This window comes from Cercospora kikuchii (genome assembly GCF_019650295.1).
Source record: "Cercospora kikuchii DNA, contig_00005, whole genome shotgun sequence".
NCBI lineage: Eukaryota > Fungi > Ascomycota > Dothideomycetes > Mycosphaerellales > Mycosphaerellaceae > Cercospora > Cercospora kikuchii.
In genome coordinates this window covers 2926600-2945706 of record NW_025408586.1, presented here as the reverse complement: position 1 = coordinate 2945706, position 19107 = coordinate 2926600, and the positions used below count along the sequence as shown (strand labels likewise).

The 19107-nt window shown below is 51.6% G+C and overlaps 6 protein-coding genes across 7 annotated transcripts; 5 read left to right on the top strand and 1 right to left on the bottom strand.

The window, feature by feature from the left end:
• Positions 1–517: 517 nt before the first annotated feature.
• On the top strand, positions 518–1664 carry CKM354_000888800 (uncharacterized protein; the record flags this gene model as incomplete). The annotated part of the gene is made up of 3 exons (XM_044804286.1): positions 518–895; positions 950–1174; positions 1227–1664. 3 exons carry the CDS (start codon positions 518–520, stop codon positions 1662–1664), a joined length of 1041 nt encoding a protein of 346 aa, XP_044660221.1.
• Positions 1665–2411: 747 nt separating this feature from the next.
• CKM354_000888700 (uncharacterized protein) lies at positions 2412–3587 on the top strand (the record flags this gene model as incomplete). The annotated part of the gene is made up of 2 exons (XM_044804285.1): positions 2412–2559; positions 2611–3587. 2 exons carry the CDS (start codon positions 2412–2414, stop codon positions 3585–3587), a joined length of 1125 nt encoding a protein of 374 aa, XP_044660220.1.
• Positions 3588–4045: 458 nt separating this feature from the next.
• Positions 4046–4792, top strand: CKM354_000888600 (uncharacterized protein; the record flags this gene model as incomplete). Of its 2 annotated transcripts, XM_044804284.1 has the most annotated exons (2): positions 4046–4257; positions 4298–4391. In XM_044804284.1, 2 exons carry the CDS (start codon positions 4046–4048, stop codon positions 4389–4391), a joined length of 306 nt encoding a protein of 101 aa, XP_044660219.1. The 2 variants fall into 2 exon arrangements, with proteins under 2 accessions (XP_044660219.1, XP_044660218.1); XM_044804283.1 differs by having other exon boundaries at positions 4046–4792.
• A 246-nt stretch (positions 4793–5038) lies between these two features.
• CKM354_000888500 (uncharacterized protein) lies at positions 5039–6202 on the top strand (the record flags this gene model as incomplete). Its single annotated transcript, XM_044804282.1, has 1 exon — positions 5039–6202. The coding sequence occupies one exon, from the start codon at positions 5039–5041 to the stop codon at positions 6200–6202; it is 1164 nt and encodes a 387-aa protein (XP_044660217.1).
• A 376-nt stretch (positions 6203–6578) lies between these two features.
• CKM354_000888400 (uncharacterized protein) lies at positions 6579–8585 on the bottom strand (the record flags this gene model as incomplete). Its single annotated transcript, XM_044804281.1, has 4 exons — positions 6579–6703; positions 6786–7014; positions 7071–8195; positions 8247–8585. The coding sequence occupies 4 exons, from the start codon at positions 8583–8585 to the stop codon at positions 6579–6581; spliced, it is 1818 nt and encodes a 605-aa protein (XP_044660216.1).
• An 8792-nt stretch (positions 8586–17377) lies between these two features.
• CKM354_000888300 (uncharacterized protein) lies at positions 17378–18055 on the top strand (the record flags this gene model as incomplete). Its single annotated transcript, XM_044804280.1, has 1 exon — positions 17378–18055. The coding sequence occupies one exon, from the start codon at positions 17378–17380 to the stop codon at positions 18053–18055; it is 678 nt and encodes a 225-aa protein (XP_044660215.1).
• Between the last annotated feature and the right edge of the window lie 1052 nt (positions 18056–19107).

The window sequence follows — 19107 nt, the reverse complement described above, 5'->3', positions numbered from 1 at the left end:
TATACAACACGTGCAGGAGTGGCCGCCAAACAGGAAACAGAACACGGCGTCAACACCGCGTTGCCTTTTGCCCTTTCTGCTTTCCCCACGAATAGGCAAGCTACGTCATTCCATAGCCGAGTAGGAGAATTGGCAGAGTAGAGTAGGACGAATGAACACAACCTCAGGCACACAAGATAATATTCACTTCAACTGAAGCACATGTGAGTGGGAAGAGGCAGTCTAGTCTCAGAAATTGTGGTCCGCGTCGTGGTATACACGTGCTGGTGACGTGACAAGCCGACATGTTCCCTGTCGACGATGATGGAACACCGAAAGCTCTCCCAGCAGCCAAGCTTTTCACCTGCCAGAGCTCCTCGACTTGGTGAGCTGAGCAGTCCTCTTCACCCAAAGCCAGCCACTCCTCACCACCGCCATCATTCTCCACTCCACCCCCTCCGACTCCTGAGCTGTGCGAGCAGCTGAGAATTGTATACACGGAACTCATCAACCCAGTCGCGAGATATATCACACCACCATGTTCCGCACGGGCGCGTCGCGGACCATCCTGCGAAGCTTCAATGCCGCAGCTCAGCCGACCTTTCGCGCCAACGTCAACGCTCGTCTGCAGACCACAATCACCTCGCAACTATGCACACTCGCCAGGAGACCACAAACAGCGGCGGCTGTGAAGCCATTGGCTCTGCACTTTGCTCGCGGTGCGGCCAGCAAGGATGGCCCGCCAATGGACAAGATTGATACGAAGCATGAGAAGGAATTGGCCAAGCATGTTCTCGAAGCCGACCCAGAGAGAGTATCGATGGACTCGTCTGTCCACCCCGTGTTTGGCGAGGTCGCTGCGCCCGCAGAAAAGAAGGAGGAGGACAAGATGATGGCTGGTGTCAACCAGGATATCGTGAGTGCATGAGAAGCATCGGACATGATAGAGCAAGCGCTGATGAAGTGACAGCAAACCATCAAGGACACCTTCGACATGTCCGAGGTTCCCAAGCCAGCCCTCTACATCGGTCTGGCTGGTGTTCTCCCCTATGTTGCAACCTCGCTCAGCACAGTCTTCTGCGCATACGAAATCCACGCCGCTCACGAGTCTGGATCAGGACTCATCTTGAGCGAGAAGACCGCCGAGCTTATGTTGCACGTTCTCGAGCCTCTCCAGATCGGATACGGCGCTACCGTATGTCTGCCACATGTCTGTACCAGCCAGTGACATACTGACGAACGTCTAGATCATCTCCTTCCTCGGAGCCATCCACTGGGGCCTCGAATGGGCCAAGTTCGGTGGTGAGGCAGGGTGGTCCCGCTACTCCATCGGTGTCATCGGCACTGCTCTCGCCTGGCCCACCATCCTCCTCCCTGTCGAATACGCCCTGATCTCCCAGTTCCTCATCTTCAACTACATGTACTACAAGGACTCCCGCGCTTGCCGAGCTGGCTGGGCACCAGCGTGGTATGGCGTCTACCGTTTCGCTCTCACTTTTATTGTCGGCGCAGCCATCGTTCTGTCCCTCATTGGACGTGGTCAAGTCTCCGACCGCATTGGACGCCTTCCAGGTCCAGCCGACCGTGTCAAGCAATTGAGGGACCACCAGGCAGCTGAGGCTGAGAACGAGGAGGAGCAGCGAAGGAAGTTCCTCGCATCGAAGGACGAGGAGGATGACGAGTAAGCGAAAGGAGACATTGGTTCTGAACGACGAGCTGGAGGTGCATGTGTATGAGGCACTTTGGTGAAGCGAGAGCCAAAGCGTAAAACTATGGGGAAAATAAGGGCGTAAAGTCCTGTTGTGTGTATATGAGCGATGTTTTCTAATCCAGAGGCAGTCATGAAAGTGTACAATTACATGCTCCTAAACCGGCTTGCTGGTATCAACTCTTCCCAGCAGTCGCCTCTGGGCGCACATTACGTGCACAGCAAGCCAACCCCTCCAGGACAACCCCGCGATCCAACAGGATTTTCCGAAACATGAATTCCTGCGAAGAGGACTAATTCATCCTATATGCAAAGCACGCTGTAGGGCAAGCAGCGGACTTTGCATGGAATATAGCTCCTTCCTGCTTTCACACACAGCGGCCTTTCCCGACTCGCCGACTGCCGCCCCACGCGAGCGAGATGGACAAAACATTGACTTTCTTGGCTCGCTTACAACTCCACTACTCCTCTCCGTCTGACGACCTAACAAACTTACACCAGTAAGCCGAGGCGTCCACCACATGCATCGAACGACACATGGGAGCCATGTCATCCGGTTTTATCTTCGAGTTACTTCCGCGATGCGTTACTTTCAGGAATACAAGGCTTCGGCGTGAGAAGGATTGGGAAGAGTTCTTTGTTTGATGAGAGCTGTTTGCGTCGAGATTTTGACAACCCGAGAAGCACCGTCTGATAGAATTGTGATTGGAGAGACTAGGAGACTATGTCGCAGAAGGCATCGTCGAAGTATGTTCGCCGCGATGGAGAACGGGGAAAGGAGCTGTTCACGTTTGAGGAAGTCTCGAGGATCGATGCCGTTGACAGTCATACCTACCGAGCAAACGTGCATCCAGAGTTCAGTTATGGGACGTGTAAGTTCGCCACATCAACAAAACTCTCACCAAGTACTGAATGTTGTACAGCTGCTCATGGCGGATTCCTGCTCGCTCTCATCTGGAAGACGATAACACATCACTTCTCGACGACACTCTCCCATCTCAACCAACCCAACACCTTCTCACTCCATAACGAATTTCTCCGCCCCTGTAGCACCGGCGTAATCGAGCTCAAGATTCGAGACGTACGGATCGGAAAAACAACAAGCACAATCCACATCACTCTCTCACAAGGCAAATCTGAATGCTGCGCCTGCTACGCCACAAACTCCGGGCCTCTCGCCATAAGAAACACAATCTCGCAAGATACTGGCTACCGTGGTCAACAATCCCTTCCACCTATAGACTTCGACGCTGTACTATCTCAGAAAGATGCGAACTGGATCCGCTACGACGTTGGCCGCGATCCTCAAACCCCAAACCATACCCTTTGCAATGTGATCTTCGTCATGCCAAGACATCCTCCTTCTCCATCACTAGACCCCCAGAATCGACGATTCACAACCCAATGGATCACTCCCCGGGTCCCAGAAGAGAAGTGGACAACTCCCATGCTAGGCCTCTTGATGGATCATTCCGTCCCTCCACTCGAAAACTTCTTCCCCGACGCACCGCATAACGCCTTTTCCATGCCTGTTCGCGCATTACGAAATGAGAAAGATGGTCTCACATCTTACGATCATCCACCTTGGAGTTCTCCGAGGTATTATCCGACTGTTAGTATGACGATCGAGGTGAAGAGGCAGTTGCCGGCTGAGGGAGTCAAGTGGCTATGTTTGAGATGGGCGATCAAGGAGTGCGTGGATGGGAGGTTTGACATCGAAGCGGAAATTTGGGATCCTGAGGGTAATCTTGTGGCGTTGGGACAGAGTCTGTGGTTTGTGGTTGATTTGAGGGCTTTGCAGGGGACTGGTAAGAGGGTTGCTGAAGCTGAGAAGAAGGGGATCAGGAGGGAGTATGGAGACGAAAGTGGGAAGAGTAAGATTTTGAGTGGAAAGCTATGAAGGTGAGATCATTGGAAGTGCTTGAAGATCACTTGATTTGGAGGTGATTACAACAAGGAAGTATCATGTAAACCCCACATTGTCGCTTTCCGCGTTCTTACCATCTATTGACCTGCTTCTGTGTTAGTCGCCGAAGTCAGGACTGTGACTGCCACAAGTCGGCTTTGTCCAACGTCCCATTCTATCACCACTTCCACTCATGATGCAGCTTCAACAGATTTATCATTTAGCTTTCATACAAGTCTTTGGTGCCCGAGACTTGTGTATCATAGCATGGACTGTGAGACGCGCGGGACGCCCCGTCGAGCAACGCCAAGCTCGCATCGCCACTACAATGCCCTAGTCAAAGCCGACTCAGCCTTGCAAGGCTGAGGCTACACTTGTTCAAACACCGCACATCTCCCTCAATGATGAGACTCTGACATTCGGTTCAGAGGCTCTGTGCCGGATACACTAAAATGAGTGCTCAACATGCTGCTCTATACCGGCCATTGGAAGGCGACAAGGCTATACGATTCATCGAACTGCTCCCGGGAAAGCCTTCCAATGTCATATCTATCAACTTCATCTACGATACTCTGTTGATGAGGCCAGCGCCAACATACGAAGCTACTTCATACACTTGGGGCAGTCCGAACCCGACTAAGACTATCCTCTGTGACGGTATCGAGTTCGACTTGAGAGACAATGCACATGATTTCCTCCAGCAGCTTCGACTACCGGATCGATCTCGCATGCTCTGGATGGACTGCCTCTGCATCAACCAAGCAGACGCGGTCGAACGCGCCAAGCAAGTCGAGATGATGTATGTAATATATCAGACCGCCGTGGCAGTGATCGCGTGGATTGGTCGACAAGACGAGTCTAGTTTGATAGCTATGGATTACATAGCTCAGCTAGATTCAGAGTCTGTAATGAAGCATGCGCGGTTCGAAATGTGGGATGGCCCCCCAGGCCAAGTGTGGGGCGCGCCAGCTGGCCAAAGACAGTATATCTTCGAGACCGTAACCCGAACTGAGCAAGACCAGAGGCTTATTTACGCCGTGTTGAAGTTGCTTGCGCGCCCATGGTTTCGCAGGATCTGGATACAGCAGGAAATGGCCGTGAACGAAAACACCAGAGTGCTTTGTGGTTCCCAAGAGGTGGATCTGGAGCGGTTGATCGCGCTTGCGTGGCTCCTGCTACCTCGAGACTCCTCTGGCTAACCAGAGCCCTGGGATATCTCCGAGTACCACCCGGCGTGGAAGAGCACGGAAGCCTTACGAGAGATCGATCGCTACCGCGCGGCTGAATTCTCCATTCCGACGCCGTGGCTGGATGATATCCGCCAGGTATCGACGACAGAATCCTCTATGAACTTCCATGCTTGGCACAAGAGTTCCGCGCTCGCTTTGGGTCTTTTCCCTAGCGATGAAGGATTTTCATACACGAGCAAAAGAACGTTAACCCAAATGCTCATGCGCGGTTCTGCTCTCGAAGCAACAGATCCTAGAGACAAGGTGTATGCCCTTTACAACCTCCATAAATTCTACCGCACCGATGCAATGGCACGTCCCAAAGTCGATTATTCCATACCTTGGGAGGCGGTCTTCATCCTCATTGCGAAGTACACTTATTCAACCCATGTCGATCAGACTTTGAGGTTAGCGGGCCGCTTTCGGCAGGAGAGCAATGCGAGTCTACCCTCATGGGTCCCGGACCTGCGGAACGAAGATATCGGAGTCTTTTTCGCCGGTCATGTAACAAGATGGTCTGCCGGCGGGATGGCATATCAGCCTAGCGTGCGGTTCGTAAGTCTTCCCTCCCATCGGACAGGTTCTCGCCCAATCCCGGAGTACTACTCATTCAATGGCAAAGGCAAGAAGAAGAAGTTGGTGGCAGAAGCCATGGAGATAGGAGCAATCTTGCAAGACAAGATAGTGTACTGCAGTCCGCAGCCCATACTTCCCACGGATCGTGTGAGTGGCAACCTCAAGGAAATCTCTTCCAAGCTGGCTGCCGACCTTGCTTTCGTCAACGAGAAGATGCCTAGATATTTTACTGGAGAGTCTGGATTAGACGCATACGCGGGAGCGATCATAGTCAACACCACGCCGCGGGACGAATTGGCAACTGCAGAATACGAGAGAGAGGGCTTTGCTCAATGGACAGCATGGCTGGAGACCCTTGACTTTCCAAATGTTATGCCTGAATACCACGATGCCATGGTTAACACTGAGCTATGGACTAAGCACTTGTTCGTTGTGAGCAGTCATGGTCTCATGTGTATTGTCCCTTCAATGACACGCGAAGGTGATTATGTCGCCATCCTAAATGGTTGCCGCTATCCAGTAGTGTTGAGGAGAGTGGGCCCCGACGATGGCCAATACTATGAACTCCTTGGACAGTGTTATATGCATCGAATGATGAGAGGGCGGGCCTGGAATCTGATTGAAGAGTACAAACTCAAATACAAATCTGGATCCGAGGACGAAGTCATTCCTCTCGGTTTGGGATCTACTGACCATACGGACGAAGACTCAGGCGGCGATATTGGTGTTTTCCCGTTCAATGCGAACTCGGACTACAAGAATATAAAGCGAGTGCTTGGGAAGAGACGCATTGTACTTGTATGAGTAGTGCTGCTCGAACGAGAAATCATTTTCTTCCAGGGTGGCATACGCCAGGTTGTCACTCACTACATCGATCCGAGGCAAAGCATTCTGACTCTTTGTAACAAGCGAATAAACCATTCTTGTTACTCACGGCGGACCGCAAAGACTAGTATGGAGACCGTTTGGTCTGACGGCAACAGAGGCCCATGATTACCATCATGAAGAATTCAGTCGATCAATGATGTTTTCAAGGGCTGCTGAAGACGTCGTTGGATCGGATCTGGAGCGACGTTTCTGCATCTCTGCCGGCAATAGATTTCTGCCCCTGTGCCAGGATTGGTACGCTTGCAGAAACGTGATTCGGAATCAAGCGAGTCAATATCGATGCACGCTCTGTCTACTGCCCCCGTGTATATCTGGGCAGCGGAGAGCCCATCACAAGAGCTTTAATCTGCAGAGCGATGTGTCGTGAAAAGTACCTCATCATAGGGAGCCCGCCAGTTATACACCATATTGCAGGATCTGACATCTTGTCAACGAACGTTGATTGTGGTGGGGTTGAGCGAAGAACTTCTGCAGTTCTAGGGGGAATGAATGCACTTACCCCCAATTCGTCTGTATGCGCCTTTGACCTCTCCTTCCTCGTTTACGCCCCAGATGTCGCCAACTTCATCAGCGACCTCTTTGCCAAAGATCTGCTCTATGGCCACGCGCATGTTGCCAACGAACCCGGTACAGAGGACGACAATGTCAGCAGAGAGCTCACACTCATCGCTGAATGCGAGGCCGTCAGGCGTGAAGCGCGTTATCGCGGGACCAGATTTCATCTTGATCTGGGGAGCGTCAGCTTGAGGGAAGCACCACCAACAATGGCTCTGAATGAGCTTACCTTGCCATCAGCAATGAGCTTCGAGCAGCCTACATCGCCATACTGACCCCCGAATCTTTCGAGCAAATGCCACTGCATGTCACCATAGCGCTCACATCTGAACCCTGCACGCTCCAGCGCATCAAATCTTTCCGGCTCCTCGTCTGCCATAGTGTGCAGCACTTTTCGAGACATCAGCCGGGCTACTGCATTTGGCATTGAATATGCCGCTCGGTCTGCGACGTGTGTTTCGGGATTGGCATTATACCACTTGCTGGTAACTTTTGCGAAGTTCTCGATGGGCAGGACGAATGTTCGGCTGCGCTGAACCATTGTGATCGACGACAGACCGGCCTCGACCATATCTTGGGCTACATCGTGGGCTGTGTTCGCACTTCCGATAATGATGCCTGCCTTGCCCTTCCAAGGTTCTGCGCTCCAGTAATCTGCGGAATGAACAAGTGTTCCTTTGAACTCAGCTTGGCCTGTGAACGCAGGGACGATTGGAACTTGTGCTCCAGAACCAATTGCCATGATCACGGCTCGAGTGGTGATCGTTTCCGGTACGCCGGACTTATTGACATTTAACGTCCACAATTGCTTCTCTGGGTCCCATGATCCTTGTTCGAGAGTTGTTCCAGACAAGACAGATTCATCGACACCGAACTCCTGGGCCCACCTTTTGAAGCCTTCAACCAGCTCATCTTTGGTCGGGAACTCGCTGCAGGTATCCGGGAACGTTCGATTGAATGGAAGGTGATTTAATTCGCGTGGTGTATGCAATCTTGCTGATTTATATCGTTTGGCCCAGCTAGCGCCTATCTGAGAGCCTTTCTCTAGGATGATGTAGTTGACGCCCAAAGTCTGAAGACGGCCACCGCAGCTGAGTCCTGCGTGCCCAGCGCCAACGATGACACAGTCGATAATGTGGGATTTATTCATGGCTTCAGCTGCGTCAAGAACTTGATCAGTAGCTTGGATCTCACTCCCTCCGTTGACGGCATTGGCCTTCGGCGATAGATAGTCCACATCTCCGCAGCCGTCCAGTTGCTCCAATATTGTCCTCAAGACCCAGATCTTCCACGAGCCGGCCTCCAAGACCAAGCACAAGAAGCCAGCGCATCGCGTGGCAGGGGCTGCTCTACACTGGCACTCGAGTATGATTTCCAGCCAGCCAATCTTCTCATCTAGTCTTACCGGCTTTGCTGAGCCTGGCACTACCTTGAATCCGGTTGCTTGTCGAAGGCTGCAAGTATCGGACCAAGCCTTGATGATGCTGGGTGCTGAGTAGAAGGTCCGCAAGGAGTCCGTGAGGGCAAACGTGTCACGCCAGATGGGCTCTGCTGAGAAGTCTTGAGCTGAAAGAGATGAGAGCTTCGTGATCAATGGGGCAGCGATTGCCTCAACGTCGAGACTCGGGTCGAACTGGCATATTGGAAGATTCGCTAGCAATTTCTGCAGAGCGTAGTCAGGCGCATATGGCAGGACCTGGGAATCGGTCTTGTGCGCTGTCTTCACCTGGATCATTGTCTCCATTTTCGAGGCTCTGGTGAGCGTCCAGGACTGGTTCGGCCCTTGAAAGAGGATCTATTCCGTCTCGATGAAACTTCGACATGCAACTGCAAAAGCTGTGAAGTACAACACATTGGCAACTCTAGTGGAGCAACGCTTTCTTTATGTTGCCTGAGCAGAACACGGTTAGCTGCATGTCGAAGCGTGGCATCCGATTGACAGGGGTTACCTACTCTCGGTGAGATTGGTCAGGCCGAATGAATAATCATTGCGAAGCTTATCCTTGGACTGTAACTCAATTCTGTCTTCATCTCATGCTGATGACAATGCCGAAATAACAAGCTCCTACCTACTATGGATCAAAGCGGTGTACTCTGTACTGATGTTGGTACGAACCGCCACGAGTCACCATTCTGTGAGGCTCATCTGTGTACCGTCCTGCTCGCACGTGATCGAGTTTGTCGTTGGCAGATATTGCTAGACAATGCATAAAAGCGTGGCTTGCTTCGCAAAAGTGGCAGATCTATACAGATCGACCCATTGTCGTTGTTAGTGTTGTGGAGGAGCGAGTGCAGATGTTACGAAAGCCCGAGCAATTGCAGGATCGTGACCGCTCTGGAGTGCGGAGAATTTGACGCCACAGCGCGAAACGTGTGTCGTAATGGGAGCTGGTTGCCTCCTTTCGACTGGTGCCAAGCCCAAGAGCTGCAATGGCATGGATGTCATGATCCAATCCGCAAGTTTTTCCAATTCTTGCAACATCGACATCGTCAAATTCGAGAACAGTCAAAGGCAAGAATGGATCTCAACTCAAAGCTCACTTTGATATTCGGAGTTTTCGCTGTCTTAGGGACCGTAGCAACGATCATGCTCGGATACAGGCATCTTTTGCAAAGTGAGCAGCGTCGACTCTGATCAATGCTACAGATCGTTTGGTTGATGAGGATTACAGACGCTCCAACTACGCTGCTACCTCAGCACGAGCCTAGAGCCTATCCCTCAGATTCATTTTATCGTGGTCAGCACGATAATATTTACGAACTTGAATAAGGTATCGCTGTCTCCGATCCGAACCCCATGACTTCGCGACTGATTGTTCAGGTGGTGATAGCGAGCATGAGAATAGGACAATGAAGAGGCCATGTGTGCGTGTAATATCCCACGAGTGACGGGGTCCGAAATCATACGCATGTGGTCGTTGCATTCGTATCATTTCTCTCTCAGTCCCAGTGACCTGCTCGAGACGTTAGGCTGGTACTATGCGGAGATGCTTCTCAACTTGTCAAATATTGCGATCTAGTACGTTGCTGCACTGTGATTTTACAAAGCTTCCTCGACATATATCGCCAGTCTCAACAAATATTGTTCTTTTGTCATTATCCAAGGTTGTGTGTTGCAGAGTGCGGTCAACCTGCGACGCTCCGCAGAGGCGAAGTAGTGTTGCGTGATGTATGCAAGATGGAGGCACTGTAGCAAGTCAATATGACGTTAATATCTGAGGGTGTCACCCACTGCATCATGGCTAATCGGAGCCCTGTGCGTATTGCGATCCATAGTACAGAGCTTCTCCCATCGCATACTCTACATCTTCCATCGGGGGCAATGACATACATTTATGGTTCGACACTTTGATCTCGGCTCGGATTATAGGCTCTTCGCTCCAAATCATCATGTGGGTATAGTCGTGCTGGCCTAGTGAAGAGCAGGCTTCCGCGATCGCCAGCTTGTGATGGGAAAGTGCCGTACCTCTCGAGCTCGCACCTGCGTATCGAGCATACTTTCGGACGACAATTTATGTCAATTCGATGCTTTGACCAATCTGGGCGGTGTGTGAAAATTGCTGCCGGGAATACTACCTCCTGCAACTGTCAGAAACATCGACACGCCGGTGCCTTCGTCCTATGCTGCGAACACGTGCTTTGGCATTCCCGGAAGCCAGCCCAAGCATGAATGGTGGGCGATACTTGACAGATCGGTGTTGTGAAGTCTTGAATGTGCGAGATTCGCCAGAATCGCCAGCACACTCATCATTCGCAGCCAAAGATGGAGGAACAGCCGCCTCCCGATGAGATGGATGTTACAGCCAATGGGTGGTTTCAGATGCCTCAGGCACAAAACAGCCCTCCACGGAGCACGGAGCTGTGGCGTTGCATAGCCTCAATCTGCCTCTTACTGCCCTTTTCCCCTCTGACTTCCCTTCCCCGCCATGCAACTTCGTGGCTGACCGTTCCCAGGCGCCCATTAAAGCTGCAGAGAATTACCGTATTCAGTCCCTGCTCGGCTGAATTTGTTGTCAGTCTTCGAAAGCTGCACGAACGAGTAAACGACGTCTTTCGCCTCTTGCTCTCTCGTTGACCGGAAGCAATAAGACAATCACTCTCTTGACCTGTTCCTTGCCCGCTCAGATATTGTACTTCGACGCTGTTGCTCGCAAGCTCGCGGGATGCAGGATTCGCTTCGATGGCAAGCGAGGCGTGCAGGATTCGTCCCGATAATCATTTTGTTACGTTAGTCATCAGAAGCTGGGTTATGTGGTACGAGCATGCGACTAGCTGCGCCGATTCGCCGATGGGCGTGGCAGCAGCACATTCTCCCGCAGGACTGCTGTTACTGCACACCAAAGGTACCAATTGACTAGAAATGGCTCAAGACTCAACCCTCACATTGATATTCGGGATATTTGCTGTGCTAGGAACTGCAGCAACGATCTTTCTCGCATACAGATATCGTCAACGTTCACAGCGTAAAGCGGCGTGCCTCTAGAACATTGACTGTTGCTAATGAGGATTGCAGATGAGCGAACGACCTCGAACGCTGCCAGCCTTCTACCTCTTCACGAGTGGCGTGCGCCACGCCGGTCGTCACTCGACCGCCGGATGACACTGTGAAACCTTGGAGCTTGGATGTATGTGCACGCTGGGCAGCTTGATCGGAACGATGGGATGTATCGGTTTCGAAAGGCGTATTCCAAGCCGATGGATGAGGGATGATGAAAGAGAAAATTGTGATGAGTCGAGGCCTACGGTTTACAGAACATGAAGTGCGTGTTCATCGTTGTTGGTGCAGTGTGTTGTCCTTCGTTCGTCTTTGCTTTGCGAGTTTTCGAATTCGATATGTCGATTGCGCCAGATGGATATCATGTATCAGAACTGCTTGCAGTGATTCTCGCCATATGCGTGACGGTCCATCGCTACGACGACGCTGTTATCCTTACTTGCATGGGCACGAACGAAGTTGACAACGATGTTGACCGAACAGTCCCATCCTAGCAGCGGTTGTTTGATGCCTGAGGTCGCACGATTCATCTTGATCTTGGCAAAAGCCAAGCACATGGTACTAGATCCTGTGAGCACAGATCAGCATATCTGTGTTCGAAGAACGCATCTTGGTTTGCATTGATCAGAGAATCTGTCCTCGAAGGGACGATCACAGTTGACAGTGGAATACTCGATGCCCTTGCGATGTTCGACGCCGGTCGCGGAGACTAACTCGTTCGTCTTCGCATGGCATACGTTAGCTATTCCAAGTGCTGGGATGCGTCAAACATCACCTACGAGAGAGCTTCGGAAGTCTTGGAGAGGTCGAACGTGCGGTGAACGTATTGCAGTGTAAGTAGTGACGGATACGACCCAGATGTGTGTACCAGTGAGCAGCGGGAGACAGTGCGCTGTGTGTTCAGAGCGATCGCAGTCGTTCTCGCGCACCGTCTCAGGTCATGCAGCGGCTATGGTCGTTGCAAGCTATGCGACGACTTCGAGCACATTCCAAACATGGGTATTGTGCAATTTGGAGCACCACGTTCGATGGCATTCGAAATGGAGGCTGATGCGGGCGTAAAAGACCAGCAAGATGGCAACATTCTCTTGACTGTCGAGCAGTGATCCGTAGAATTCGCCGTACTCATGAAAGTCGAAGGTGCGTCGTGGTCATGGTAATGTTGCAGGCGGGAAGAGAACCCGAGTTTTCGGTAGAAATGGAGAAGAGTGCCATACATGTATGTCGTGGCCTCCTATGCCAAGCGCCATGACATCACTATTATTGGCCAGTAGAGAACAACATGAAGATCCTGTCTCTTCCAGATCATTGTAGTCTTTCTTTCTCCGACATCTCCTCCGCAACCATCCGGCAGCGTATATAGGAAGTGCAGGAAGCCAGTGCCATCCTGCAAGGTCAAATCTTCTACTGTCGTCCAGGCCCCGCATCGGTTCTCGCACATTGAGGAGATGGTCCATAGCGTGGTCCCGGACCCTCTGTTACTTCCATCAGCCGAGTGCATTGCTCGATTTCAAGAAGTCCCGAACGCCTCAAATCGCAAGCTTCATGATCAAACAGCGCGACTGATGCTAACATACAGTTTCCTCCTCCATTATCGATGATCGTTCACAGTCTCGCAGGAACATTTGACGACTCCCGGGTCCGCGCGGCTTTTGCTTCTTGAATAGCAAGGGCTGCAATATTCTTGGATCCAATGTCGGCTCGGCCGACGCCCAATCTACCAAGTGTTGTGCGTCAGCTCATTCGATCGAAGATATTCCGATTTCCTTCAAGACCCTGTGGCCGGCTGCAGAAAATGCTCAGTCCAGCGCCAACGCGAATTAAGCCCGCTTAGGAGCAATCTGAGGTGCGGCAAACAGGCGACCCCGCTTCGGCGACGCTGCCTTCTGCTCACAAAGTACCGCAAAGTCTTGCACCCACATCTATGTCTCTTGAGAGCCTCAGCCAGACGAGGCGACTTTGCACTGCGATAACTCGACAAATATTGAGCTGACTGGCCGTGGCATCGTGGCATACAGCCCACTCTCTTCGTAGTGCTTGAGAGGCCAGAGAAGCATATCTTGTTGATTTTCCTAAGGCCGTGAATGCGGTCAAAAGATATTGTACCTGTGCAATTTGGGATGTAGCCATGCGCGAATCAGTACAGCGACACAGCTTGCTGTGCCTGCCAAATCTTACATCGGTAGAAAGCGCAGTGTCTCGTGAGAGTGCTCCAGATCGATCCATAATATTCTGCGCATTCATCGTCAAAGAATCACAGTGCGAAGAAGACATCTTAAGTCGTTACAAGTGAAGGCAATGCGAACCACCAAAGGCGGCGGCGGCAGAGGGGCAAGCTGCGACGAAGAACCTAAATTCCAAAAGCTGCTTGCTTAGCCACGACTGATATAAACCATCAGTCTCGCTATCTCTATAGGACTCTCCTTGCGAGGAGTAACCGGGTTATATTTGCCAACTCAGTGCTTTTCACGACAGCAATATCACATATCGCAAGTTTTGTTTGGGGAAACAATGGATCTTAACTCAATGCTCACTCTCCTCTTCGGGATCTTCGCTGTGCTTGGCACAGCAGCAACAATCGTTCTGGCTCACAAGTATCGTCAAAACAGATCCGGTAAGGTGACAAGATGCGTGGATTCAGCTTTGACTAACACCGCATTCGGATGTGCGATCACGGTCCCTTTCGGGCAGCATTCTACCTCAATACGAATATCGCTCTCTGTTCCAGCAATCCTTCGATCGGGATCGACACTACCATATCTTCGAACTTGAATAGGAGTCCAGGTCAATATCCTCCAGTGCGAACGGCCGCCTAGGCTCTGCATCTCGACCGGCATAGGGTTCGACCGGCATAGGGTAAACGTACAATTGATGCTCAGAAAGGATTGTACAAGGAGGTTCAATGGTCAGGCAAAATAGGTGATCCCGCTTTGCGATCGATAGTCAAGAGAAACTCGTGTTCATTGAACGTTGACTTGAGGTCCCTGCTTGAGGGCAACGTTGTATTTTTGGTACTTTAGGACAAGGCGGCTTTTCCAGCTTGTATCATTTGGATGTCAAGTGCCAGTGCCGCTATGAAAGTTACACTTCGCAACCAACAATATCCTCTTGTTTCGGAAGCGAACAAGTGTGGCCATGTCTTGCTGTATTCTGCAGGTTGCGAGTCGTAATGATAGCAGTCTCTTTTTTTCTACGTTTCCGGTCAATGTGCTGTGCAGCGGACGGGGATACGACCGCCATAGCAGGGTTGACCAGGATAATGAGGGAGGAGTGACAGCTAACACAAGGTTACTGTGATGTTCGGGCGATAGACAAAAGTCTATTGTCAGCTAGTCGAAGGGCAGAATTTGAGCTGTTCGACTGTGGATCAGTTTTGGACTTTTTGTTTAGAAGTTGCCAAGCGAACTGTGGTACGGGCAGACAGTCGCCTGCGGGACGCCTGTTCAGATCGCTTTCCGCCATGCTCGCTCCCACGAGTTGATATGTACATTGAAAGGAAAATTGCATGCGATATGAAGGTCTGGCAGAAGTCCAGCGTCGGCGTATTAGGTAGATGCTGAGCTTGAGGCGGTAAGATTGGACATAGTCTCGTCAACCTGAGGCACACGGCTCGATTCAGACCGCGCTGACGCGCCCGCAGAGTAGCCACCGCCCCCGCCACCGCGCCGCGAGGTCGTTCAAGCGCAGTCAGCCCATCCACGCCGACCAAATAGCTCGCACATCATACACGGAAACATCGCATCCATGGATTTAAATTCGTTGCTCACTTTGCTATTTGGCCTGCTCGCGGTTGTCGGAACTGCAGCAACGATCGTTCTGGCATACAAATATCGCCTGCGTCAACGTATAGCCACATTTTTCCATATTATCGTCTGTTGCTGATCAGGATCGCAGACTGGCAATTGAATCCAAACAATGCTAGTATTCTGCCCCAACACGAGCAGCATCAACTTCACCAGCCATCATTCGATCGGATTCGACACTATGAGATCTTCGAGCTTGAATGACCGCATTTGCTGTGCAGATCGAATTGTATAGTGAGCATGAAACAACGGATTGCGAAGAGACGTCTGTTATGAAACGAAGGTTACGGCTCACAGGACATGAGGAGTGCGGGATAGTGTTTGTTGTCCGCGGAAATGCTGGCTTGACGATCAAGCGAATGGTGTCGACGGTCGATTCACTGCGCTAGGTCGGTAGCATGTATAGATGTCGTTTGCAATCATCCTCTCCGTTGCCGGCTCAGCTGATTGCTGCGTTAGCCTTGTATCGAAAAGCATGATATTGACTACAGTTGCATGCTGAAAATAGGGTCCAAATACCAGCGACCAGAAATGTCGTCGCTTTAATCGCGCGGCGTCGAGCAAACAACAGTGGAAATGGTGCAGGAAAGACGTGCCTTTTCTTTGGAACATCCGCGGTCGTGGAAATTCAATCACCGACTTCGGTTCTTGCAATTTGGAGCTCCAAGTCGGTCACATCGTGGTTCGTGCTACAGCGAAAGAGATTCAGTGAGCTCTTCGCATATGAGGCTCGAAGGGGCTGGAGCTTTGCTCACGAGCGATGCTGGCGCGATTCTTCTCTCATTGGGCGCGAAGGGTTCGCTTCAGCAGCTCGTGGGCCAAGGGGGCATTTGTCCCAGAAGCTGAAATGCATGGACATTTGTCCCAGTAGCTGCAATGCATGGACATTTGGCCCAGTAGCTAGCGTGTCCCAAAGAGGAAATGATAGATTGCTGGCAAGCTCTGGTTGGTCGCTCGCTGGGACAAATCCCTCTACGGATTTGTCCCAGTCAGTGAGCGCAGCCTTCATACATCTATTTGAGCACCCAACATTTGATCCATTTCAGCTGTTAGTTTAGATCCGTTCCACCTGCCCAAAACAATGGAGCTTAACTCGGTGCTCACGCTCATTTTCGGGATCTTCGGCGTTGCTGGAACCGGAGCATCGATACTGGTGGCTTACAAGTATCGTCATCGTGCGTTGCTAAACAGTCTCTGTTGCTTGATCACATTTGCTAACCGTTCACTCAGGTACCCACCCGGGTGTTGTGTCGCGTGAAGTCGAGCCCCAACACCAAGACCTCGAACGACAGCTCCGGTTTCGAGGTGAATATTGTCAAGTCGAATTTCTAGAATTGTACGAGTTGCGCAGTAAAGGGCCGAGCAAGACCTTTATCATGCCGCATGCGATCCGCTTGGGGTAGTGGTTTCTCGGTTCTGGGTTCTGTGAATTGCTGTGAAGAGGGGGCGGGCGGGCGTAGTATTCTGGTTGCAATATTCTCCGGGGCGCGATGTGGTACATGTAAAGGGCGGGTGGGCAAGTTTGCCGTCCTATATATCTGTTCTGCGTTTCATCCCTTTGGTCTTGGGTCTGCGGCTTTTCGGTAGAGGTTCGGAAATCCTGTGCAAATTCGAAAGCCATGGTGCTTCTCGCATCTCCTATGTCGCCATGGGCAACTGTCTGGGTGCTGTTGCAAGTCTGTTTCTTCCGTGCTATATCAAAACCACCCAGATTGCCATTGCAACCGTAGTTCGGGAGAGATCTTCAAACGGCCGAGGCGAAATCTTCAGAGAGCATTCGCACTTCGAGAAAACTTCCGAGCTGGGACGTGGAGAGGTGACTCTGGCGCAACGTCAAACGATGGCAGTCGGCCGTCATACGACCTCCAAAAGGCGGAGAACTTGGCCATGTCGATTCATGCGTATGGCGAAGATGTGGTTGTGAGGGAGCAGAATGAAGCAACCTGGAAGGCCGGCGGAGTCCGCGAACAGTGGAGCGGACAATGCCAAGCCCTGTCACATGATTCTCTCGCCCAAAGTGACATCACTGTCATGGTTGTCCCCTGTTTCGCCATCCGGGCAGTGTGCAAGACTCAGGCACACCCTCCAGTCAGGCGTCGGGTTCATGCCCAAACGAAGGCGGTAGTCGGGCTGTGCAAAGACTCGCCAGCCATCGCCAATATACCTACGAACAGTACTCGCTATGTGACAACTCCTCGCCACTAACACCACCAGTCCAATACCGCCACCACCACCACCATGGGCCACCGCGACGGAGGCTACTCCAGCGACGACTCCACCCTCTACTCACGCGGCAGCAGACATCGCAGACGCCGCTCTTCGCCTACAGACTACACCAGACGCCCTCGTCGGAGTCGCCGCTACACCTCACCGTCCCGCGACGAGAAAAAAGGCAGCAGCACAGCCGGCACTTTCGTCAAGCTCGGAATCGGTGTCGCATTAGTGCAGATCGTCGCAACATGTTTCAGCGCTTGGATGAAAGACAAGCAGGAAGCGGACGACTGGCATTACCGACATGAAAAGCGCAGAGCGTTCGAGAAAGCGAAAGCGAAGCGACGACGAGAGGAAGAAGAGTACGAGAACCGACGACAACGAGAAGAAGATGAGAGTGATGGGCGAGAGTGGGATGAACGAGAGATCATCATTCGTGAAGGGAGGAGGATCGGATATGTTCCTGCGGAGAATACGAACGGGGAGCGTGACGACAGTCAGGATCGACAGGTTCGAAGGATCGAAGCACCGCCGGACGATTACTACGATTACGAACATTCGGAAGATGATTGGGAAGATGAGAGACGGAGAGCTCCAAGCGTTGCGGCGAGGAGTCGCAGTCGCTTTGGAGGGAGGCCGAAGAGTGTGAAGGATCTGAGAGACGATCGGAGTCGAAGTCGACCTGCGGAACGAATCAAGAGCTGATGACGATTGGGACGATTTCACTTTACATAATTGCTGCGTTGAGCGCATGTTAATTGCACGAATGACAAGCCTGAGGTCCTGAGACGATTTCTTACGACTGTTGAGCTCTTCCACACTCGGCTTAGGCGATACTTCGATCGAGGATAATGCCTTGTGGATATAAAGATATACCATGATCACGAAATTCTGGCAGAGCGTCAGAGTGCGTCGCGTACTTCGAGTGTTTGGCAATCTTCGGCAAAAGATATGACTTCTTCAATCTGCGCCTGGCTGCTCCATCTGGTGTCGAGCTTCTACGTTAGAGACTAAGGCAGATCCTAGCGAGCTCGCTGCTGGATGCTGCGGCTCGCATCCCAATTGCTGAAAAGCGGACTGGAGCTCAGCGCAAGCAGTCTTATACAGCGACGCAGCGTCGTGGGGCACCGCTGGCAGTAAAACTTAGGCGGCGGGAAGCAAATGACGCTAAGCAGCGAAGTAAACGACGCGTTATGTGACGAGTTATGCAAAAGGTACCATATGGACCAGGCTGATATGAGACGCTATTACTTTGCAGAATACGACAGGGTATAATGCTGTCCGGGTTGGCGACGCTGAACGTTGTAGATTCTCGCTTGATCGGAGATATCACAAGACCAACGAAGGTGTACTCTACTGACCAGATGAACACAACTGGCCACCTTTCAATCCTTCGAAGAAGTAAGAAACCTTAACCATATGATAGATGCTGTTTCTCCTTAACGCTCGTCAAGCTCGCAGCCACCAAGCGTGCAGAAAATCTGGGTTGTTACTAGAGGATTCAACGGGGAAAAGCACATCCCTGTCATGACTCTGACCCTATTGCATCATCTATGGAATTCGTATCTTACGCTTAGCCAGCACTGAACACAATCTTTTTCCAGAACAAGGGTGGAAATATGTGGCACCATAGCCACAATCTCGAACATGCATGTTGTTCAGCTCCCCTATTTCGGCTTTCAGCATTGCTCCGATGCCCACTTGCAATCCTAGCTGATACACTTCGTCCTCTAAAACATCCCGCCCGATCTCCAAAC